Below are 24,987 nucleotides of genomic sequence, written 5' to 3' on the forward strand. Positions count from 1 at the left end.
GGCCTCGCCCATCTCTGACCAGCTCACCCCAGCTCCTGGTGCCAGAAGTCTAATCCCAGCAGCACCAAGACCAATTGTTCACTGGGTAAAGTATCACCGTTACTGCTTTGTCCCTGACTTTTGATACTGAGACAGTTGTCATGGAGCTTTCTATGATCACCAACAGCTGGCCACAGCACACGTACGGTGGTCCACATAGGCTGTTCCCAGATCCTAACTCTGCCTCAGACTCAGAGCCATTGCCAGAGTTCAGGGGATGTAGTCTCTAGGCCACCCTGGGAGGTCCTCTCTGGTGGTAGCCTGGATTTGTCATCTGCATATGTAAATAGCTGTTATGATGGCCAAATCTTCAGCAGGTGTGGCACTCTTCCTCAATCTCTGTAATGCAACACCCGCTTTTTTATTTTTTATCTTATTGTTTCCTTTTTTTTTTGGTACTGGAGATGGATTCCAGTGCTGGACCTGTTAGGTAAGCACCCTACACTTAGCCCCATTGATTTATTTTTAGTTCATTAAGCTTATTGGTACATTTTAGGTATACGTAATAATCACATGCATCATAGGGACTGTATGTGACATAACTTGATACCCTTTTGATTTTTTTTTTTTTTAATTTTAAGATGGGAACTCAGTTACCCAGGCTGGCCTCAAATTTGTATTCCCACTTCAGCCCTCTGACTAGTCAGGATTACAGGCATGACCCATCATGTCCAGTGTCTTCACATCGCTTAGCATCTAGCTACACCAGCTCACAAGCCTTTCCTAAACACCCCCTGTACATAGGCCACCTAATTTTTGTTAGTGCCATTCCACATAACCTCAGTGTGCTTTCCAGTCTCAACTTGGCAAAACATATCTATGGTTTAAAAGCTAGATCAGGACGGATGTAATGGCGTGTGCCTCTAATTTCAGCACTCTGGAGGCTGAGGCAAAAGGGTCACTGTGAGTTTGAGGCCAGCCTGGACTACATGGTGCGTTCAAGGCCAGCCTGAACTGCATAGCAAAACCCTGTCTCAAAAAGATGACCAAAAAAAAAAAAAAAAAAAAAAAAGCTGGATCAAATGTCACTGTGGTAGTGGCATGTTCTTGTAATTCTGGCATTCTGGGATGCTGAGACAGGAGGCTTATAAATTCAAGCCCAAACCAGGTAAATTAGCAATTTAGCAAGAACCTCTTGCAAAATAAAAACAAAAGCCAGGTATGGTGATTCATGTTTGTACTTTTCTAGGGAGCCTGAGGCAGGAGGATCACCATGAGTTTGAGGCCAGCCTACATAGGATATTCTATCTAAAAAAAAAAAAAAAAAAAAAAAAGAGTACTTAATTACTAGTCCCTCCATGTTGTAAAAGCTCACACTTTCAGAATGCCCTTCTTGGATATGAGTCTGGCATTTTTAGTGCCTTGCTTTTAATATTTTCTATGGTAACAAATCAATTTTATTTATTTAATATGTAGTATGTACTAGTATGGTACTGAGTCTGAAAAATAAATCAGACATTTACTGTCTTTAAGGGCTTCTGTTTGGTGAGGAGGTAAGAGGCAAACACACCCATTGTGAGGCAAAGTTAGATTTGCCTGAGGTTGGATATGATTTTCAGAAAAAGCCAAGTACTTTGCTTTCAAGTCTCTTATGTAATACAGTGTGTAACAGAGCTCCATCGAAATGCAACTGCTTTGAGCCAGCTTGCTCTAATTAGTTTCAAACAGGAACCTGAGTATTTCTAGCACTCAGTTTCCCCTGCATTCATTTGCCTGCTTGCTTTTTTTTTTAATTTTAATTTTTAATTTTTTTTGGTACCTGGGATTGAACTCATGACCTTGCACTTACCAGGCAAGCGCTTAAGCCACTGAGCTAAATCCCTGGCCCCAAATATTAATGTATTTTTAAAATTCATTTTTATTTTTTGCCTTGCTTGTTTCAACCCCAGACTTCCATGTTACGTTAACACTCTTCTTTACCGAGTCTTTCCAGTTAAATTTTTGCCTTATTTTATTTTGAGACAGGGCCCCACTATATATGTTCAGGGTAGCTTTGAATTTATGGCAGTCTTTCTGTTTCCACTTCCCAAGTGCTGGAATTACACGTATAAGTCACTAAATCTGCCTCACAATTATTTAAGTTTCTTTGGGAATTGTATCCAGAGTCTCTTCACTGAGCTACATCCCTGATCCATTATTATTATTATTATTATTATTATTATTATTATTATTTGGCGTACTGGGGATTGAAACTGGGGCCTTCGCATTGAGTTACATCTCCAACCTTTTTTTTTTTTTTTAAATTCTCCAACCCTTTTTTGTTTGTTTTATTTTTTTCCTTGATATCCTGATACAATATTTGTTTGTTTTAATTAAACAAAAAAATTTTTGAGAGTGTTTCCCTATGTAGCCCAGGCTGGCCTCAAACTTGCGGCAATCCTCCTGCTTCAGCCTTTTGTGTGCTAGGATTATAGGTGCACATCACCACACCCACCTACATAAAGAGTTCCCTGTGGTTTGGTGCTGAGGTCCTGTTCTTTACAGCATCGGGTGAACACCCAACACACAGTAGATGTACACCGAGATACTACTGGGCCCCAAAGACGACTCATGCCAGTCCAGTAACTTCACAGAGCACCCCTTTCACGGGACTTGAAATTCTGCAGTGATAGCTCCGCGATCCCGAGCGACACCACGAACCCCAACAAGGCTCACGTCCCGGAGGCCTAGTGGGGCAGGGGTAGGAGTAGCTGCCCCCTGGCGCCCAGAAGGGAGCGTCCTCGGGTGGGCGCGGCGGGCGGAGCAGCCCTTCCAGAGCGGGGCGCCGCAGTCTCGGGCTGCCCGGGACCGCGGGCGCAGGGATGGGGTCAGGGCACCACCGGGCGGAGAGGAAAGGCTCCGCGAGAGGCTCCGGGAGTCTGGCCCGCCGGGGCGGGGGTCCGCCTGGGACCCGCAGCAGAGCCCCCAGGAGGTCAGGAGGTTGCGCGTGGGAAGCCTGGGGCGCCTGCCCCTCGCCGGTGCCCCCTAGCGGGCGCCCCGCTCCCCTCCCCTGGTGCCGGGTCCCCTCCCCTCCGGCCCGGCCCCACGCCCTCGCGCCGCCTTCTGCACCGCCCGGCCCTCATTCCGCGCATTCCGCGCCCCTCGCTGACAGAGGCCGGGCTGGGCTGGGCTGGGCAGGGCCGCGCGGGCAGGTGAGAGGCGCCCGCCCGGCCGCGTCCTCCCCACGGGCTCCACCGGCGGCCCTGGCCGTGCGTCGCCGTCGGTCCTCCGGGAGGCTCCTTCCGTTGCGGGCGCTCGGCTCCGCGCGTCTCGTCGGCGACGGCGTCCCAGCCCGAGCTCCGCGCCCACCCTGCAGTGCCGAGCCAGCCGGAGAGGGGGCGCCCGCCGGACCCTAGCCTCGCACGCCCCTCTCACCCGGGACCGGTAAGGCAGCGCGCACCGAGGGGCGTCTGTGCGGGACGGGACCGCGAACGCGCGGGGCACGTGCCGGCGGTGTCACCGAGGACCAGAGAGGCGGCGCAGATTGCGGGGCGCCGCTGGGGGTGCTGGGTCCCGGAACTCTTGGGGAAGAAGTCCGGGCGGCAGAAAAGATCGGAGAAGTGGACGCGAGCGCACAGGCGACGCAGCAGTCCCAGGGTCCGAATCCTTGCGGGCGTGTGCTAATAACTTGCGTGGTGAGCGCGGACCATGCGAGTGTAGGGCTCCTGCGAGGTCGCCTCCTAGAGCTCACAGTCACAGTGTTCCGGGCAGAGGAGAAAGAGTAGGAGTAAGGACCGCGGAAGCTGAGCTGCAAGAGCAGCTTGCAAGCTCAAGGGCCCCCCTGAGCGCACCGGCTCGCGTCTCTGGTGGGCAAGGCCACGCTACCCCGATTGTGCTTGCTTCTTTAGCTTGGGTGCGCGTGTTTGTGCGGAATGAGAGGGACTGTGTGCGAGGACCCCTACTCGAGGAGGGTGCTGTCTGTCGAAACCTGGGTGCCTAAGCCAGGGTGCGATGGTCTCCGAGAGGTAGTTCGTCCAGGCTCCGACTTCTGTTTGCCTCTTCTTTGTTTGCGGGTGGTAATAGGGACTCGAGTGCAGGGTGGCAGTTTGTGGCTCCAGGCTCCTTCTCCTCCCCCTGCAGACCGGAGGGCACTGTCTACACCTGCCTCTCTGCCTGCAGCTGTCCTCCGAGGGAAAGCAGAGTCTCTTCTTGCCTGGAATAGTTTGTAGAACACGGTGGCGGAAAGCCAAAGGAAGTTGAGATCTTTGCCTTCAGATGTTGGGCTGGTGGTTAGAGATGTTGTGGGGTTGGTGGTCCTAGAAAGAAGAGACCGTTTTGAATCTTGAGATGCTGGTTGATCTCAAACAAGTCCTGGAGCTGACCAGGCCATCGAGTGGAGAGTCGTCCTTTTTTCTGGTGCTAGGATGAAGCCAGGACTTCCTGCCTGCTGGAAAGGTCTTCTGCAACACCGAGCTACCTCTCTAGCTCCAAATCCTGGTTTTTTACCGTTTGCTGTGGGAAGCAACGTGATCAGCTCTTTGGTCCCAGCCTGGGAGGCAAGGGTTGCCTGATTGAGGCCTTGTGTCCAGAGTATGGGCTGGAATGACACTGTGTGGTGGGGGATAGGGGTGGGGGTACTGGCATATTTGGATGCTGTTCTTTATTCCTGGAAGATGATATGGATGGATACAGATAATATTTAGATCTGCTTGGAAGGCTGGAGTAAGAAGCTGTCAGAGGGCTGGGGACTCTTGTCCTCTGCTTGGGCCACCCTGAGGCGTGGGAATTCCCTCCTGTTTAGCCAATCCCATTGGTTACTGCCTTTAAGGCCTTCGCATCTGAATGCTCATAATTAATACCTGGCCAGAAAGTTTGCTGTGAAAAACCTCTGTGTTACTTTGCCAGGTTGTGATTTTTTTTTTTTTTTCTGTTTGATGATGGTGGTACTAGGGTTGAACCCAATGCCCTCACAATGAGCTACATCTCCAGCCCTTTTTGATTTTTTTTTTTTTTAAATTTTGAAACAGAGTCTTACTAATTGTCCAATTTGCATAGGCTGGTCTCAATTTGTGATCCACCTCATCCTCCTGTCATTATTATTGTTATTATTATTACTATTATTTTATGGTATCGGGAATGGAACTCAGGACCTGGCATTTACCAAGCAGGCACTGTTATTGTTATTATTATTATTATTTTTAGTACTGGGAATTGAACTCAGGGCCTTGCACTTGCCAGGCAGGTGCTTATGCTGCTGAGCTATATCCCGGCCTATTATTATTATTTTATTATTGTTACCTTTTGTTCCATGGTGCCAGGGATTGAATTTGGAGCCTGGCTCACCTTAAGCACATATTTCTGTCTCTGTGCCCCACCGACAGCCCTCCATATCTTTTTAGGTCTGGGATGCAAATGTCACATCCTCTTTTGGCTTCCCTTCTGGAGTCTTGCTGGTGACTGTCCTAAAGCCATAACTATTGCCAAACTTGTGGCTTCTCCTTCCTAGGGGAAGTAGAGGACAATTGGCTTCTGGCTGTGGTCCTTGCTTGTCTTGTCACTGAAGCCAGCCCAGTGGCAGTTGGAGACTCAGGCTTGTGAGAGTGGCTTTACCTTGCCTGTCTTTCTTGCCCCCGTGACCTTGTGTTGGCAGAGGTTAGCTCCCTTTAAAGCTCTGAAATTGGAGCTGAAACAGCTGCTCTCACACAGTCTCCCTCCAAGTCTCCAGCCCTGGGGCCCAGGTAGAGGTGGGGGTGGGGCAGGGCAGGGCAGGACCTTGTTGCTTGGAGCTCAGAGCCTCCAACTCCTGTATTCAGATTCCAGTGTTTCCTTGATCCCTTATGAAAGGCTAGTTCTTCCCTTGCTTTTGGCTTTCCTGTCTGGCTCTTGGGGAGATTCTGATCGTACCTATGGGACTGCCCCTGGTAGGGACTGGATCTTTGGAAAATTACCCGCTGGGATTGACAGCCTTCTGGAGAGGTCACTGGCTAGGCTGGGCTCCCCAGGGAGGAGGTGGGCAGGTAGGCGGCCCCCAAGGGTGGGGACTCACTTCCCGTGACCCAAACTGCATGGGAACAATAGACTTCAGAGAGGAGTCACCAGGGCCGGAAATGGGAGCTGTGCTGAGGCTGGGGTGACCCTCTTGGGGGATGGGATTGCATATCCGGTCGAGTGTCGGGGGCAGTGCACAGGGCACAGGGCACGGGATGGGGGGGGGCCGAGGAGGGCTGCGGCTGATGACATTCGAGTGGGTCCCTCCTCCCAAGGGGGCTATGGACTTGTAGTGAAACCAGGGCTCCAAGGGCCCATTATTTCCAAGTTTTCTGCTTTGTTTCCTCTAGCAAAGATCTAGTGGTGTCCGCCAGCTTCCTCTATGCCAAGCTCTGTGCAGTGTCCATCTTTCCAAGCCCCTGAGATATCTTCATGAACTGCTCTGGCCAGGCTAAAAGGCCAGTGTTGTTTCTTCCTGGCTGTGCTCCATCTTGGCACTGAGTCTGAGTAATGGTTGATGTGCAAGCGATGTTGTTGGGCAGAGCTCTGGGTGGGGAGGCCCAAGCCTGGGCAGCTGGGTGACAGGAGAGCATTTCTTCAACCATTCGAGCAGGACAGGCAGTGGCTGGGACATCTGGGAGCAGGGGACTTACCTCACTGACCTGTTTCAGGTGAGCTGAGGAGGCCAGTGCTTGGGAAGTGACTGTCACCTGTGGGCAGCTCTGCTTGAGTTCAGGTTGACTCCATAGAACCCGGGGGAGGCAGGCACAGAACTCCTGCTGGGACGTAGGAGGCGCCCCATGGATTTCTTGAAGGGGCTGTAAGTGACACACTCAGCTTCATTTGTTCCCTTGCTAATTCTAGGTCAGATTTTTCTTTTCTTTTTCAGTGTTGAGGATCCAGTTTGGGGCTTGGTGCATGGTAGGGTGCTGCTGGACCACTGAGCTACATCCCCAAGAAATGCAGCTCTGTGGGTCAGAGCTTTTGGTGTGATTTATTTTGTTTTGCTTTGCTTTGTGACAAGGTCTCACTTTGTACTTCAGGCTGGCCTTGAACTCACTACATAGCTTAGGCTGGTCACGGTGATCCTGCTGCTTCAGCCTCCTGAATGCTGAGATTACAGGCATGTACAACCATGCCCAGCTGGTCAGATTTTTGAACAAAAAAGCCCGTGGACACATTGAAAATGAAGGCAACATGCATTCACTCTACCAAAGCTCTGGGAACAAAACTAATTTGGATGGAGGACTATTCAGCAGGTATTTACTTTTCCTTATTATTACGTGTTGTGTCTAGATGTCTCCTAAAAGCCTGTGCAGTTGTAGGGTTTTTTGGAGGTGGCTGAGTCTAGAGTGTGTGATTGATTTGTAGTACTGCGGTTAATGGTGGGTGACTGCCAGATCAGGCCAGGTTGAACTGGTACTACCCTAATCCCGGTAGACCGTATGCAGTATAAAGCACAGAGAGGCCTCTCTCCTGTCTCTTGCTGCTTTTGCAGACTTCTGCTGAGGGGACTGTGGCCCCTCAGCCATGTGCCACCTTGCCTTGGAGTTAGCCAATTGCAGACTGAAATCTCTCTGCATCCTGTGAGCCAAATACACTTTTCCTCCTTTAACTTTAGGTGTTGGGTGTTTTGTCTCAGCACCAAGGAAAGTAACTAAGATGCTGTTGCAGTGCTGGGGGCTGAACCTCACGAGTGCTAGGCAAGGTCTCTCCCAGCCATTTGGGAAGGATTTTCAGTCTTGTGATTTTCCTTGGGAACACGAGAAAGGTGATCTGGTGACACAGCTGTAAGTTGGACGTTTAGCTGGTTGAACAACCACCCTGGGTGTTGACACCGAGTTGGTAGCACCCAGGAGATTTCTAGTGATATAGCTAGGGGATCTCTGACTTGGTTTTCTGCCTGTGCAGTGGGCGGGGAGGAGAGTACACTTTGGACCACAGAACCAGAATTCAATCGTCTTAGTTGACTGCAGTGCTGAGAGTGAGTAGATGGATGAACTAAAATATTTCTTCTAATTCTTAAAATTAATACAAACTCATTATAGAACATTTAGAAAAGAAAGAAATTTGCAAAGAAGAAAACCAAATAGTGCATAAGAACACGACTCAGTGATAAGCTGGTGTGTGATGACGTCTTGTCAAGGAAAACATTAACCCTGTGACACTAGGCACACTGAGAGCCACAGCTGGTTTCAAAGGTGGGAGGGACGTCCTCTACTGTTAAGAATTGAGCATGACCAGTGGTAGAGCCCTTGCTTTGCATGAGCAAGGCCTTGAGTTGGATCCCCAGTGTTTCCAAAGGAAAAAGAATTGAGCTTGTTATTCCGTGGTTGTGTCCTTACCCCACTCCCCACGGTACTAGGGATTGAATCTGGGGTCTTTCACCGAGCTATATCCCAGCCCTTTTTATTTTTTATTTTGGGACCGAATCTCAGCTAAGTCACTAGGTACTTGGGAAATTGAGGCAAGAAAATGAAACATTTGAGGCCAGCCTGGGCAATTTAATGAGATCATCTCATAAAGAGAAATAAAACAGGGCTGAGGATTTAGCGCAGTGGTCGGCTGCCTCTGGGTCCAGTCCCAAGCATGCCCCCTCGTGTACAATCTAGGAGAGAAGACAGTGTAAAGTGCTTATCTAGCGTGTACAAGGCCGAGGCTTCCCTTCCCAGATGCTGCAAAGTAAATGAATAAACCATCTGAAATACCAGCTCCCGGTGAGGAATGTAACCGTTCTGTTCTGCAGATACCTACTAAAAACAATGAGAGCTGAAAAAACAATTGGAAGAAAGGAAAAAAACCTGGTACAGTGAATCCTAATACTGTATTTTACTTAATCTGCTGCAGTACTATGATTTTAACAGTTTCCAAGCTTTCCTAGACAGTGTGGGCATTGTACACCTACCAGCGCATCTCAGTGTGGGCTGGCCACACCCAGGCTTTGCAGGGGTGCTGGCTGGGTTTGAGTCCCTGTCTCATCAGCTGCGTGACCCTGGGCACCTGCTCAGCAGCTCCGCATCTCAACATCCCCTTCTACAAAATGAGGATGATGTCAGGGGAACCAGGTCCGCAGTCGATGTGCTGACTAGGTGGGTTAATGTGTGTGGCACCTCACCTTAGTCACTTTGCTGTTCCTGGGACCCAAGCCTGACACCCACAATTTAAAGGAGGAGAGGTTTATTTTGGCTCACCTTTCAGTCCATGGTCGGCTGGGAAGAGGGCTGCTCGAGAGCTGCTGGTGAGTGACCTGGCAAAGAAAAGCAGAGCACGAGGGTGGGTGGAGGGTGGAGCTGGGGAGAGAGAGAAACCTCCTCCTCCTTCCAGCATGTGCCTCTTCTGGCCAGACCCCAACCCTTAACAGCAAGCCAGCTGTAAACCCTAGTAATCCAGTCACCTTCCGGAACCCCAACTGTGAGCACATGACGCTCCTTATAAATCATAACACACCTATGGAGTACTTGTGTGTGTTTGTCAAAGAAATGGTCCTTAAAAACTAGACAAGTTGAGCTGAGCATGGTGTGTCAGGTGCCTGTAATTCCAGCACTCAGGAAGCTGAGGCAGTAGAGGGCCAGCCTGGAGTATATAGCTAGACCTTGTCTCAAAAAATACCAATATTTAGACAAGCTGGAATAATTGGGAGGGCTGGTGATACGCTGGGAAACCCCTAGCTGGGCAGTGAGTGGCCTTACAGAGTGACTTGATGGTCAGGTGGGGGTAATTCTGCTTTGTGAAAATGATTTGTGATCAGATAGACAAAATCGGTTATTGCTGTTAGAGGACCTGCCTAGTAACAGGACAGCCGCAACACGTGTGTCCTGAGCATGTGTGTGCGGGCTTGGAACTGCACTAGCTGGCACACTGGAAGCATGACATCCTCAGAAACGCTCCATCATCAGCCGTGTGACCTCATGTTGGAACAGGGACTCAAGTCGCTTCAGTCCTGTAGTTTAGGTCACAGCTGTGCTGCTCATGAAAGCTATGTGTGTTGGTGACTTCCTGTTCCTCCCACAACATGGCCAGTCCCTGCAGTACCAGCTTGCTTCTTCTGTCCTGAGACCTTTGCCAGCCCCCAGCAGTTACAGGTTACCTGTGAGCCTGGCCCTGGGCAGATACTAGTGGGAGACCTGGCCCTTCTTTCAGGAGCCTGGCCTTGGTGGGGGGACAGACTGACCAGCTAATGCTGGTAACCTCAGGGATGAAAGAAGGACAAGCTGAGAGCAGAGGGTGACCTGTCTGCAGGGGCCAGAGGGCTCAGGGATCCATGGAGAAAGCGCTCGAGCTCTCTCTGAGGATGGGGAGGTCAGAGTCACTGTGGGTGTGTGGGGTCAGGAACATGGGTGGGCAGGGGGCCAGGTGTCTGAGCAGAGAGAAAGACGGCAGAGAGCCACTGTCCTGAGGTGATGAGGAGAGGAGACCAGCTGAGACGGCTTGAGGCCATTTGAGCCACACCCTTTGGGCAGAATGAGGAGGACTTTTCTCTGTCTCTTGTGGTGCTGGGGATTGAGTTTGGGACCATGTGAATGTCATGCAAGTGCTTTACCACTGAGCTACCCTTGCAGCAAGGACTTATTTTAAATTTATTTTTAATTTACATACAGCAAAAGAGATTCTCTAGTATTCATTTGACAAACATATAGAGTTGATTTATTCACCAGCAAGTACAGAACAGTTCAAGATACCAGCTATCATTTGCAGATCTCTTTTCCCCTATGCCCATCCTCATCTCCTGGGAGTATCAGTCGGATCTCAATTGCTATAATTTTGCTTTCTTAAGAATGTCATGATAGGGCTGGGGATTTAGCCCAGTGGCATAAATGCCTGCCTTGCAAGTGTGTGGTTGTGAGTTCGACCCCCGGTACCTGGTACTTTAAAAAAAAAAAAAGACTGTCATGACTGTCTTGGACTACATACCTTATTTTGAGACACAATCTCACTAAGTTGCTAGATTTAGAGTTAGACTTGAGTTTGGGATTCTCCTGCCTCAGCCTCCTGGAGTGCTGGGATTATAGGTGGGTGGCACCTTGACTGGCTGTTTTTGGTTTTCATATTCCCCTTTTGGCAGCTATGTAGCTATCTTAAAAACAAAACGAAAAAACCCCAACAAAACAAAACAGAGCAGAACAGAAAAAGCCATGGTAATGGAATCATATAATTGTGTAGCTTTTTGGGTTCTTTTGTAGAGTGCCTTTGAGCATCACTGAAATTGTTATGTGTGTTGATAGTCTGTTCCTTTCCTTGCAGAGTAGTATTCCATTACTGCGTGCAGATGTCCTGCAGACCACGGTGTATTTGTCCGTCATTGGTTGAAAGATGTTGGAGTTGTTTCCACCCTCTGTTACTTCTGAGTAAAGCTGCTGTCACATTTATTTATACACAGGTTTTTGTGTGAAGATGGATTTTATTTCTCTTGCATAAATACCTAGGAGTGGAGTTGCTGAATCACGCATATATGTCTAATCACACATACATATATGTTTAATATTTTCAGAAACTACCACATTGGTTTCCAAAATACATCATTTTACATTCCCACCAAAACCACAAGGGAATTTGATTGCTCTATATCTTCACTGGGCTTTGTATTATTTTAGGGTTGATGATTTTTTTTTTTTTCTGGCACTGGAGATTCCAGGCCTTCACAATGAGCTACACTAACTACATTCCTAGTTTCTAAAAACCTTATTTTGAGACACAGTCTCACTAAGTTGCTAGACTTAGAATTAGACTTGAGTTTGGGATTCTCCTGCCTCCTGCCTCCTGCCTCCTCCTGGAGTGCTGGGATTATAGGTGGGTGGCACCTTGACTGGCTGTTTTGTTTTTCGTATTCCCCTTTTGGCAGCTATATAGTGCTGTTCCATTAAGGTTTTAATTTATATTTTCCTAAGATATGAAGCATATTTTCATGTGTCCATTCACGTCTGTGTAGTTTCCTGGTGACACATCTGCCCAGATCTTTTGCCCAGTTTTTTTTTTTCTTTCTTTGATTGCTTTACGTGTTTTTTCCTATTTTGACTGCAAACCTTTCTTTCTTCAGGTGTATTGCTTACAGTTTTTGGAGAACATTTATTTAAGGAACTGTCTGAGGTAGATGCTGGGGGTGAGGACCCCTGAGAGTGGCATTTCCTGTCCTAAGCCAGGGTCCTCCTCATGGGCACATTGGGTCCAGGGCTCACAGTATGGTCCCTCCAGATCGCTGTCCACCTAGAGAGTGTGGTCCATCTGGAGAGTGGGGTCCATCCTGAGAGTGATGTGGGAGGAGGAAGAAGGATGCCTTTTCCAAAATGCGCTACAGTTGGAACGTTCCAGTGTGTGGCTTCTTGAGCCTTGTTTCTGAGAGTTGAGGCTTCATTACATCTTCTCAGGACCGGAGAGCAGTTTGGTTTTCCCTGACTGATGTTGCCTCTTCCACCCTTTCCTTTGCAAATGAGGGCACCGAGGCCCTGGGAAAGGCCGTGCCTGCACAAAGGGCACTGCAGCAGGGCCCTTGGAGCCTAACTTGACCTCCCCGAATCTGTTCCGAGAAGCCTCAGTGCTGGATCCTTGCATGGCCAAGCCAGGGGTAGAGGGGGCATGGACACCCCCACGCTGTGACCCACTTCCTGGAGTATTAGGGATAGGCCCAGGCTGGGGTGTGTGCTAGCCAGCCCCTGCTCTGGGCCTGGGCTGGGCTTCCGGCCTGTAGTCACTTAGGAATCTTATCAACCCAAACCCTGGTCTCTGGGCCCTACCCAGAGGCGTCCACACCTGTGTGCTTATCTGCCTTCCACTGCCCCTCTGCCTCTGCTGACACCACACCAGTAACATCAATGTAACATCAATACTTGAGGAGCTGTGGCCGGCTGGGCCCGGGAATACCCCTGTGTTTGTTTGCTTCTAGAGGCTGAGTCTTCCTGTGTTGGCCAGCCTGGCCATCTGCCCCTCCTGCCTCACCTGTGTCTGGGTGGTGATTGAACTGGATCCTTCCAAAAGGCCCCACAGCTTGCTCAGAGCTTCAGGCAGGTCTGGCGGGGTCTGCACCAGTACGGTACAGAGCAAGCAATGGATCTCCTCCCCTCTGTGCCTCTCCATCGCTTCTGTTCCCTGGAAGGATGGGGGTCCTTCCTCACCTCCACTCCCGCCAGGGAGGGGTGTCGCCTGTCTGTTTTGCAGTGCTGGAAGGTGAGCCAGTGGTGAGGTAAATGCTGTCCCCTGGGGGAGCCCCCCAATTCTAGGCCTTCATTGCTTTTGAGAAAGCTGCTTATCTGGCATCTGACAAGCTCCAACCAGGTCTTCTTGAAGTCACCTTGGGGTCAGTTTTTTCTGGCTGTTGAAGTGGCCCAGCCCAGCCCAGGCCAGCCCAGCCCCGTCCTTTCTCTGCGGGCTGTTTCTTGGGCCTCCACTCCCTTTTTCCTTCTTTCGGCTCCTAGAACTCCTCCCAAGACAGGAACTTGTCTTGTTTCCTCTGTTTTCAGCTACAAACAAACTTCTTTTCTTTATCCCTTCGATGTTGGAGTCAGGTTCCCTGTAGGTCTTCTCTCATCTGTCATCTTTTTTTTCCTTCTTTTTTCAGTACCCTTTTACAAGTGTGGTACAGTGTTCCCAACAGGGTTGATGCCATCATAGCCATTGTTGTGCACACAGTTCCGAGGCATCATGTCCACCTGAGAGTGGTGCATCTCCAGGTCGTCGCCACCCTCTGCACAGACACTGCCCGCAGAGTCCTGGTGCACTGTTCCCCTCCACCAGCTCCTGGTGGCCGCGTTCTGCTGCCAGCGTGGCATGGCTGGTCCTAGCACTTCACCAAGACCACACAGTGCGGAGTGACACAGTGTGAAGCCTTTTCATGCCTGTCACTTCACAGACTGTTCAGGGTTCATGTCAGAGCATTGCCCACAGTGTCCCTCCTCTTTCAGGCTGAGTGACTCTCTTCGTCTGTTGATGGACCTTAAGACTCTCTACCTTCTCAATGCCCTGGTACTTGTTATCTCTCTCTTCCCTAGATGTGATTTTCTCAGGGCCTTGAGCCAGCACCCTATCCCACAATTCTGTTTGCCCGGAATGTTTTCACCTTATCCTCCCTCGGTCCAGCTGATTCTCTATACTTTTTTTTTTTTGTCTTTTTCATTTTTATCGGTACTGGGGATCGAACTCACGACTGCCTGCTTGCAAGGCAGGTGCTTATGCCGCTGAGCTAAATCCCCAGCCCCATTCCAGCTGATTCTCATTATTTACAGGAGTTTTTTGAGTCAAGATCTTACCCTTGTAGTACAGGCTGACCTTGAACTAAAAATAGAGTCCAGGCTGGCCTAGAACTTATGATGATCCTCCTGCCTCAGCCTCTTGAGTGCTGGGATTGATTACAGGCATGTGCCATTTGCCTGGAAGTTATGTTTAAAGAAGTCTCTGTGAACCCTGAATTAGCAAATACTGAGCCTTTATTCTGAGGAAGAATACAGGAGTAGGTTCCTACAAGCCTCTGGTCATAGGATTTGTTTTTGTTCATTTATAAACTGTCTCAAACAGCAGAGGATGTAGCTCAGCTGTACAGCACCTGCCCTGGGTACTATTTCTGGTACAAAAAAAAAAATGAAAAAAACAAACTGTCTCAAAACAAACAAAAAGCATCCAATAGAACAGTAGCTCATGCCTGGATGACTCTAACCTACATGTATTTTCTGCTTGAGGCATATCATGACTTTCTTAGGTTAGATTACTATACAATGCTAGTATTGTCTAATATGGCTTGCGACTGTTATTTTATTCGCTTTTAATAATACCTATCTATAGGTATTACCTATCTGTATCTCTCAGTTCTTAAAATCCACATCTGTCTTTCTATCCTATCTGTTCCATCTATCTGTTTTATCTTCAGTATTGGGGCTTGAACCCAGGGCCTCATACATGCTGGTAAGCACTACCACTGAGCCGCTCCCCACTTTTAATTTTTTTAATTTTTGAGATGGGATCTTGCTAAGTTGCTCAGGGTCTCGCAGAGTGACTCAAGCCAGCCTTAAATTTGAGATTCCCTTGCCTCAGTCCACTTAGTAGCTTGCGGTAGAGGTGTATGTTACCATGCCTGCTAAGAATTATTTATTGTAAGGGGCTGGGAATTTAGCTCAGCGGCATAAGAACCTGCCTTGCAAGCAGGCAGTTGTGAGTTCAATCCCTGGTGCCGATAAAAAAAAAAAATTATTTATTGTATGTTAAAGTGGAATTTTAACTGGTGTGGTGCTATGTGTAATCTTTCATTCTTAAAAGGTTAACATAAACAAATAGAAATAGCTAAACACAAGGAGCAGATTGAAGATAGAAAGTAAGCATATTTTAAGTGTTCCTTGGTGTATTTGGGCTAATGCTTTTCTCTACTATGTCTTAATAAATCTGTGGCTTGTTCCTTTCCTTCATAACTGCTGACTCCTTACAGATAGTGGTGGTGTTTTCTGTTAATAAAGGTTACATGCAGTTTAGAGTTTTCATTTAACTCAGCTAGCGCACTGAAATATTCAACTAAATATAATATTCTTTAAAGAAATTAGAGCCCATCTCCTTGTCTCTGAATGACAATACTCTGTGAAATTTGTGTAACAGGATATAAAGCAGATATCCTAGCTGCAAAATGAGAAATTATAAAACACACCAACCCTGACCCATTTCCTGTGTTAAGGCTAGGACTTTATTAAGTGTTAAAATTTTTAGTCAAAAGCTATCTTGTGGAATGAAAGAATCATTTCTACTAAATGTGTAGGAAAATAAGCTTAAAAAATGTGTGCCCTGGGGTCATTTTAAACAAAAAACACACACATTTGGAAAACATGGTCCTAACCCTACACAGACCACAAAAAGAACATTTCCTGCAGTGTGGGTGGGGCTGAAATGAGGGAGGGCAGAGTTCAGCCTGCTTCATCCTCAACTGGATGGAGGCCGCTCAGTCCAGCTGCTGGGCCAGCCAGTGATCCTAGGGCAGGAATAGTTGACCTCCGCCTGTGCAGGCTGTGTGGCAAGGTCCAGCCCACTGGAAACCTACAGCCTTGCACTGGGGAAAGCAGCTGTTCCTGGACTGAGTATCACTAGCCTATAAACAATAGCGTCCCAGCTATTTACGTAGCATTTACACCATGGTAGTGTTATGCATTACCCTGGAGATGTGTGGAAACATATACATACACATACATTGAATGCAAATACTATGCTGTTTCACTTTATTTATTTATTATTATTATTTTTGGAAACAAGGTCATGCTTTGTAGTTCAGGTGGCCTTGAATTCACTGTGTAGTCCAGGCAGGCACTGAACTTGTGGGGATCCTCCTGCCTCAGCCTTCTGAATGCTGGGACTATAGGTATGCGCCACCATGCCCGCCTTATTGTGCTATTTTATGTGAAGGGCTGAGTGCTCCTAGCTTTTGGTGTCCTCTGGTGTTCTGGAACCAACATTTCCTAGAAACTGAGGGAGAACTGTGTTGATCTTGAGGATGGAAATAATTGCACATAGCGAATCTGTGAAGACTGTGGTTGCTGGTGGTTGTCCCTGACCACACGGTAGCCCTGGACACCTTCAGTGTACGCATTGAGGACAGTGGGGTCTCACTTGACTTTGCACCGCCGCCTGGTGTGTAGCAGGTACCCACTCGTGAATGCAGGAATAAGAGACTGGGAGTGTGGTGTTGAAGGGCCTGCAGGAGAATCTGCAGGGGAAGCTCTCTCCAGTGGGAAGCTGCCCTTTCCTTCTTAGGGATCTTCTTCCCCCCAAGGGAGGAAACCTGAGGATGGTGCGGCAGGTGTGTGACTGTGTGTTGGGGACCACAAATTTACAAATTCAAGTGGCTAATTTTGCATATTTTCTTTCTTTCTTTCTTTTTTGGTCTTTTTCATTTTTATCGGTACCAGGGATCAAACTCACGACTGCCTGCTTGCAAGGCAGGCACTTATGCCGCTGAGCTAAATCCCCAGCCCCTATTTTGCATATTTTCAATGAGATAAAAGGAAGGATTGGGATTATTGGTACCACCCACCTGAGATTTCTCATTGACTGTCCCAAGCATAAGATCATCTGCACCTTCTAGAGCCACTTTAAGATTATACCACAGGTTAAGATACTTCTATACATAAGATTATCTACATCCTCTTCAGTCTAAGTCTTCTGATGAATTGTAATCTTTTACTAGCTCCACCTATCACTGTATAACCTAATAAAGTGGCTGCTTTGGGAATGGAGACGGTCCGATCCAGAGACATTGATTTCCCAGCCATTGATGGAATATTATACTTTTTTATTTTTCTCGCCACATTCTTAAGACAGACAGTTGGGACTCTTGGCCAGTCCCTGATAATTGTGGAGCATATGCAGGGCTGAGATGCTGTGCGCTCCCATCTGGCCTCACCCCACAGGTGTGTGTCAAAGCTTGGTGGTGGGTGGGAGACAGTGGCTATGGGGCAGGGCTCCGAGCTGGGTTCTGAGTGTTGCCTTTCAAGAGCTGGCTTTGGGCACATAGCACTTCTCCTGTGGGGCCTCTGCATCTTGCTTTGTGAATGGGGTATTCCTTGATACCTCCGGGGTAGATCAGTATTAACAAAGGTATAGTCAAGTGTCCAACTCAGCACTGGGCAGAGGGTAGGCATTCAAAATGGTAGCTTGCAATACTTGGGAGGGGCTGAGACAGGAGATCTCTGAGTTTGAGGCCAGTCTAGGGTGCATAGCAAGTTTGAGGCCAGTCTGGGGTACATAGCATGTCTCAAAAAAACAAAACAAAACAAAACAAAAGGTATCCTGGCCACCTCCTCAACACCCAGCCTCCATAGGATCATCTGCCAGGGACAGACGCTGTGGAAGGAGACAGCAACTGCTGGGGAGGTGACTGTATCACTTGTGGGGTGGCCTCTCCTTTCCTGTCCCCTCACTCCCAGTGTCTGAGTCACAGCCAAGTGTGCAAGACAGCAGACAAGAAGGCACAGGCTGTGCTTGCCAGGGCCAAGAGAGAGTTCAAGCAGCCACACTATGGATAGGGCACCTGGTGACCCTGAAGCTGAGTTTTTGCTTCGTACCTGGTTCCTCCTCAGGCTCCCGTCACTTGTGGCTGTCAAATGTTTACTTGTTGTACCCTCCCCACCCCATCTCAAGTCAGGCCCTTCAAGGGCTTGGAGAAGGATCAAGAACCATTCCCTGATGCTTGGTAGATGTTTGCTGATGGACGGTTGGCAGGAATTGAGTTAGGACAGCAGCCCATCCTGAGCTGGGAAATGGTGTGAGTAAAATCAGGTTTTGAAGATGGTCTGAGGACCAAGATGACTGGAGGAGGGAGTGGGAAGGAGTTTGGAGGAAGGCTTGAGTTTACTGTTCCTTATTTCTTCTCTCTTGTTTTAAGAAATGAGGTCAGCTGGTGTGGTGATACATACCTGTTAGCCCAGCACTGTGGGAGCTGAGCAGGATTGCAAGCTTGAGCCCAGCCTAGGCAACTTAGTGATTTAATAAAGACTGTGTTTCAAAAAAATATTGTAAAAGGGGCTGGGGACGTAGCTTATCGTGAATGGCCTGAGTCTAATCACACACACATAGACACGCAGAGAAATGAGGTGAGAGCCCCCCAAGTCAGGCTGTGTGCAGAGGTATCTTGTAGTTCTGCTACAGTTTGTTGACACCCCACGGCCCTGGGTCCTGGGCTCAGTCTCCAGTCTGGTCCACCGGGACAGCCAGGTATAACACTGGCAGGAGTCGAAGTCTTCTGCACGGGGTGTCAGGAACAGGGAGCACTGCCCGTTGCTGTTTTGGCCACCCGACTTCTGGCCTTGGCTCACCGGCCTGTGCTGGGTAAAGCAGGAGGGGCAGCATGCTGTCGTTGACCTGCCTATCCTGAGCCACCTTCGCCATGCTTTGTCTGCTGCATCTTTGTGTGTGGCAGATGAGGGTGGGTCTTCCGGGAGGAAGTCTCAGTCACAAATGGTTCCAGACAGAGGCGGCAGAGGAAGGTCTTCAGCTCCTGGGATCAGGATTAGAGCCCACACACCAGGACTGTGGTATGGCGGGAACCTTCAGCCTGGGCCTCCAGAGCTCTCTCAGAGGTGGGTAGAGAGGCAGACACTCCTGTTCTCCTTTTTTGGTACCAGGAATTGAACTCATGACCTCACATTTGCCAGGCTGGTGCTTATGTTGCTGAGCTAAATTGCTGGCCCCACAGTGCTGTTCTTTCCCCGGGAGACTCAGGCCCTCTCGTGCTTGTCCAGGCTCCACTTTCTGTATGACAACAGGCGAGTCTTAGAAACATCCTGAGCTTTGGTCTCTCACTTTAAACTTGGAGGGAGGAGCATGTTGACCTCCCCAGTGAGTGAGGAATAAATGCACACGGTCATTTTAGACAGTTTTTGATTTAACAGTGGTGTGAAAGTGGTGGCCCTCCAGTGGAAACGGTGCTTCATATTTTGAGTTTTATTTTTTCCTGGACCAGTAACATGCATTCGTGTGATACCTCCCTTCAGGATGCGGGCAGTAGCGTGAGCTGCAGCTCCTAGCTGGCCAGGGATCACGTGGGTGAATGACCCATATGATAAAGTGCCAGTGGCTTTTGGATGCAGATACTTAATAAATTACATTTGATATTCAGTGTCTTATTATAAAGTCATTTTGTGTTAGATGATTTTTGCCCAGCTGTTGGTTGACACTGGTGTCTGACCTCATTTAAGTAGGTGAGGCTGAGCTAGGATGTTCTGTAGGTTAAGTGTGCCCAGTGTACTTTCTTCCTGCCTTGTGCTGAGGATTGAATGAGGGTCTTGCTCATTCATGCTAGGCAGATAGTCTGCCACTGAGCTACAGTCTGCTTCTCCTTCATGTTGAGACGTGGTCTGCAGACATTGCGTGGGCTGGTCTTGAACTGGCAGTGCTCTTGCCAACTCCAAGTAGAGGACCACAGACATCTTTCACCAGGCTCAGCTTTAAGTGCCCGTTTGGCTTCATGTATTTTTAACTGAATAATAAGTTTATCAGCATGTAACTGTCCATAAGCTAAGGAACATCTATATTGTGATAAAAGGAAACAGTAATGGACTGAGGAAGGAGAATCCGTGGACGAGTGAACTCCTTAACAAAGTGTTGACCACTCAAGTTCCCGACACTGAGTCACATGTGTGGGTGTGAGATGTCATCACACTTTCCAGTGAGGATTGGATAGGCACAGATGTGACCCTTCCCAAGGCTGGCCTGGTTGGACGTTATGTTGTGAGTCGTGCGCTGTAGTGGCAGGCAGTTAGGCAGGGCATAAAGAGCACATTCAGTCCTGAGCTCTGGATTTTTTGGCTTACTTTTGTGCTACTGGCAAGGGAGGGGACCCAGGGCCTCACAATGCTTTAGGCAGGCACTCTGCAGCTGACCGCACCCCCGGTTCCTTGAGGTCTAGATTAGTCACTTTCCCAGCCCAGGATGTTTAGCCTTCCAGGGCGCTGGCATCTCCATGGAAAGCCCAGGGATCATGAGTCTTTCCGGTCCCAAACGTTTTCCTGGAGTAGTGCATTGTTTTGATTCTTGGAAGAATCCAGATAAAAGACCATAGATTTCTGGTCTCTGAGAGTCCCTGTGTGACCAGCATCTGAGGCCCTGGGATGGTGTAGTTTGTGCTGGGGTTGCTCAGGAGGGCCTTTTGGAACCTGTTGGGTGGGGTTGGGGTAGAGCTTGCAGGCCTTTGGGCCAGGCCGTGAGATCCATGTCAGAGATTATTTTTATTCTTCTGTTCATGGCACAACGCCTGGGCTCAGCAATGACATCTGTTCCTCACTCCAGCTCCCCCGGCAGGCCCTGAGGACCACTTTGGAGCACTCAGGGTAGGGTAGAGTGGGGACCCTTTCTGGGCTGGTGTTGGTCTCCCACCCTGGGCCCCAGGACAGGACTGCTGAGAGATTTGCTTGGTGAGGAAAGTGGCCCTCAGACTCCAGGCTGTGGGCTACAGGGTGGAAGAGGCCAGCTGGTCAGAGCTGCAGGGCCACATGGCCCAGGAGGACTCCGTTTCAGTAATGAATCCTGTGGCCCAGGGCCTTGAGTGACCCGCTGCCCTGCTTTCCCTGGGACAGACCCAATCTTGGGGACATGGAGTACAGGTCCTCAGAAAACCTCCCTTGTAGGTAGAGTCCAGCCTCTGGTTCTCCTCAGGTCTTCTGTTCTGCTGGGCCAATCCTTACTTTGGGGGTAAGGAAAGGGGTTTCTGAGGTGAAAGAGGGCCCAGAGCCTGTGGCTCTCTGAGGGTCAGGAAATGGGCTGCCCTCCCCATCTCTCCTAACATTTTGGCCCTTGTAGTGCCATCTGTCCCTCTTAGACTCTATGCTGTATTTCTGTCAGGCACAGAAGAAAATCTGCACTAAAGTCAGGGTTTACAAAGCTTTAGGTATTCATAGTATTAACTGGCTATTGGATATAATCTGTAGCATGAGCAGTATTTAAGGCAGCCATTCCTCCCATGTCCCTTTAGGGCTTTTGTCTGTGCCCTTTGGAGCTGTTTGTCACTGACACTGACGAGGATGGTAGTGTTGGCTCTCTGAGCACTGAGCCGTGAGCACTGAGAGGAGGCAGGCCTTGCACTGGCAGGTGCCTCATTTCGCTAACACCCCATGGGACGTCTCCAGCCGTCCCTGAGCACAGCCAGGTGACAGGTGTCTGCCAGATGTATGCAGGCACTCTGGAAGGGTGGGGAGTGAAGTCACAGGCACTGCCAACTCTGGTCTCCGAAGAGTGACCCCCTCTTTTATAGGTGAGCAGACGAGCTGAGGCATGGCTGACCCACTGTTTGCTGCAGGACTGGACCGGACACCAGTGTCTTCATTTCTTTGTGCCTTACACCTTCATTTTGCAAGTCTCAAAAATAAACCCCAGCAAGATTTCCTCGTTTTATAATTTAGGTGCTCCCCGTGCCTCATGCCAAAATCTAGATATTTACTGAGGTTTTGCTTCCTGTAACAGCACAGACTGCTTTATGAGCACTCAGTGGACAGACGACAGTCCCTGTCCTGTGATGAAGGATAGCAGTAATTATGGGGTGGTGGGATCAGCATATGAAGGGCTGGATCTGCGAAGCTTATGAGAAGGTACTCAGTCTAGACATGGGCTTGTGGTCTTTGGCCCAGAGGCAGTGGCGGTTGGTCAAGACAGCAGGGATGGGGAAGAAAGTCCAGGCATGCAGTCTGCGAAGGGTGTTTTGGATGACTGAATCTGGGGCTTGGAGGTGGGTGCAAAGAAGAGAGTGTGGGGGCCTGTGGGCGGGAGATCTGGCCGGCACGCAGGAGTAGGTTGATGGGGGGTCTTAACGGATCCCACCATAGGGCTTGCAGGGCTCTCGAGCAGGGCAGGCTTCTGGCAAGGTCTCCTGCTCTAATGTCGTGAGCTGATTCAGTTGGCTTCAGCAGAGCTTGGGTGAGGGCCGTGAGATAGAAGAGGAGTAGGTTGAGGAGACAGAAAGACAGGATATGGTCATTAAATGGGTGAGAGAGAGAAGGACAAGGCCAACTACACTTCTGGGTTTCTGGCCTCTGGTAGACAATCATTCATTTCCAGAGAGAGCAAAAGAGCAGAATTCAGGGCAAAGCTGGAAATCTGGTTTGAGCTTGTTGAGTCCTAGGAATGCTGGGGATAGATATCTAGTTGAGATGCCTGGTGGGCAGTTGCTAGAAAGGAAGGATGCAGATCTGGTCGTCACCAATACATGATGTCGTGCTTGGCCCTGTGATGCCCTCCTGTGCTCACAACTATTCAGGAGGCTGAGGCAGAATTGCTTGGGCCCAGGAGTCTGGAGCCAGCCTGGGCAGCACAGAGAAACCCTGCCTCAAAACGAACACTTATCCAGTAGAAATGGAAATATGGGTGGGAATCACCCAGGTAGGGAGTCTGTGTAGGGTTTTAAAAAGAGGGATTATTTAAGGAATGAGTGTTGCAAAATCTGAAGCCAAGGGGAGGAAATGAGAGGGAATCAGTGTTAACTTGACTCTACCTGGCTCGTCCACTTATTTTGAAAATGAACTTGTTGAGTTTTGTGGAAAATCTTGTGTAGTTAATCTCATAATTTCATTGAATTTGTGATTTTTTTGGGAAAGATTTAATATCTTTAGGTAGCATCCACCCATAAACACTTTCTCCCCTGCATTTATTTAGGCATCCTGTCTTCCCTTGCCTTCCCATCTCATCTCTTCGCTTTCTGTGTTACTGGAGATTGAACACAGACTGTGCTGAGCTACAGCTCCAGGACTTTTTATGGTTTTGTTTTGGGGCATAATCTTGCTAAATTGCCTAGGCTGACCTTAAATTTGTGTCCTCCTGCTTCAGCCTTCAAGTAGCTGAGATTACAAATGTGAGTCACCATACCTGGTTTATGTCTCTAAATAATGATAACTCAGTTTTCTCTGTTAAAAGGTTTCATATTTTGTTAAGTTTATTACCAGGTACATTATGTCTTTGTGTTCTGTAGAGAACCCTTTCCCATCCTAGTCACAGTCCAGAAAGGTTTATATTTGTAGTCCCAAAGGGAAGTTACTGGAATTCTAGTGAGTTAATTCTAATCTACCACTTCCAGTGTAACCCAAGGTGCAAATAAAGGCACTAAGATATATACAGTTATGAGGAGCCAAGGGGCCCTAAGTCCAGCCACATGGTGGTTCATCAGAACAAAGACCAATACCTGGCCCTCAACCTGGGTTTTATTAATTCTTCATGTGACAGAGACAGTGGCGGGAAATACATGACTACCATGACTACAGTGAGCTGGGCTGGGTAGGAGGTCTGAGTTCACCTCTGCAATATGCAGAGGGCATTAAATGCAGAGACAGTAATCTGTATAACACAGCTAAAAGTAGTAGCTAATAATCTGGGCTTGGTACTTAGGTCTAATATACAATCCTTTTTGCCCTGGGAAATCGTAACCTCTGTATTGAGGCTCCGTTCTAGGGTTCTCCATCCTGCCCAACTCAACCACGTATTTGGGGAGTCACCGGGCAGGGTAACCCTGACTTATCTTTTTTGCTTCAGAGATTACACATCATCTCCTCAACCAGCCAATTTACAATGCTTAAAACCAACTGAAGGGACAAAGAAATAGCTCAGCCAGCTCGGTACATATCAATACATGGGGATAGGGCCAAGTTTATCCAAAATGGAGATAGTTGCTGTTCTTTTCAAAGAGTCAGGGCCCGGGATTTGGCTCTTTGACATAAGTGCGAGCTTGGCAAGCACAAGGTTGTGAGTTCAATCCCTGGTACCAAAACAAAACAAAACAAAAAATCAAGGAGAGTGGTCTGAGTGGTTCCTCACAGTTTTCTAAGTGGAATAATATTTAAAAATTATATTTTTGAATGCCTTATTTCTGGTATAAAAGAATATAATTGATCTTGAGACACTGATACAGCTTAGCTCTCTTAGAACTCTTTTCAATTTATAGAATCTTTTCTGTTGAGACTTTTGCTGCTTTATTCTAGTCTTTGGTTTATTTTTTCTTGTCCTGGTATTTTTGCCCAGGACTTCTCTTAAAAGTAGAGCAGATGAAGAAAAAATTTTTTTCACACTGAGGATTGAATCCAGGATCTTATACAAAGCCATAACCCCAGCATTTCACTCTTTCTCTCCATGCCTACTCTCTTTGAGTCTTGATGAAGCTGGGCTGAGCTGTCCTCCAGCCTCAGCCTCTCAGTGTGCAGGGAGTATAAGAGTGTGCCCCACATGCCCGGCCAAAATGACCTTTTGTTTGCGACACAGGCTTGCTTACATAGTTCAAACTGGCCTTGAATTCACTGCAGAGCTTAGACTGGCTTCTTTGAAATTGTAGTGCTCCTCCTGGCTCAGCTTCTGTATTGCTGGGGTGTGTGCCACCACTCCTGGCTACAGAATGAGCATTCTTCATTATATTCTTCACTGAAAAGTGAAAGGTTCTTGCCCTAGTATAAATTACTATATAATTATGGCACTGGTCTAATGTGGCAGCCACTTCCTGCTTCTTCTTCAGCCCTTATTGCAACTCTCCTTCCGGTTTGCAAGCACAGAGAATTCCAATCAGTTCCTCACACGTCATCAATATGCACCCCATGCGCCACTTCAAGCAGAGGTCAT

The 24,987-nt window shown here is 48.5% G+C and overlaps 1 protein-coding gene across 15 annotated transcripts in view; it reads left to right on the forward strand.

Annotated features, from left to right (window-relative positions):
* Positions 1-3,114: 3,114 nt before the first annotated feature.
* Tead4 (TEA domain transcription factor 4) overlaps positions 3,115-24,987 on the forward strand; it is a 63,518-nt gene continuing 41,645 nt past the window's right edge. For 8 of the 15 annotated variants that reach the window (XM_063237670.1, XM_063237672.1, XM_063237671.1 and 5 more), the window contains exon 1: positions 18,923-18,980. In XM_063237670.1, coding sequence (XP_063093740.1) covers positions 18,938-18,980 — 43 coding nt within the window. In that variant the 5' untranslated portion in view covers positions 18,923-18,937. Of the gene's footprint in view, positions 3,403-3,439; positions 3,616-3,801; positions 3,825-6,335; positions 6,618-6,989; positions 7,206-18,922; positions 18,981-20,705; positions 20,730-24,987 lie in introns of those variants that run through there. The other 7 variants (XM_063237674.1, XM_063237675.1, XM_063237676.1 and 4 more) reach the window with 7 other exon arrangements.

The sequence above is a fragment of the Cavia porcellus genome, unplaced genomic scaffold (assembly GCF_034190915.1).
Source record: "Cavia porcellus strain 051 isolate PalLab524CR breed Dunkin Hartley unplaced genomic scaffold, mCavPor4.1 scaffold_27, whole genome shotgun sequence".
Lineage (NCBI taxonomy): Eukaryota > Metazoa > Chordata > Mammalia > Rodentia > Caviidae > Cavia > Cavia porcellus.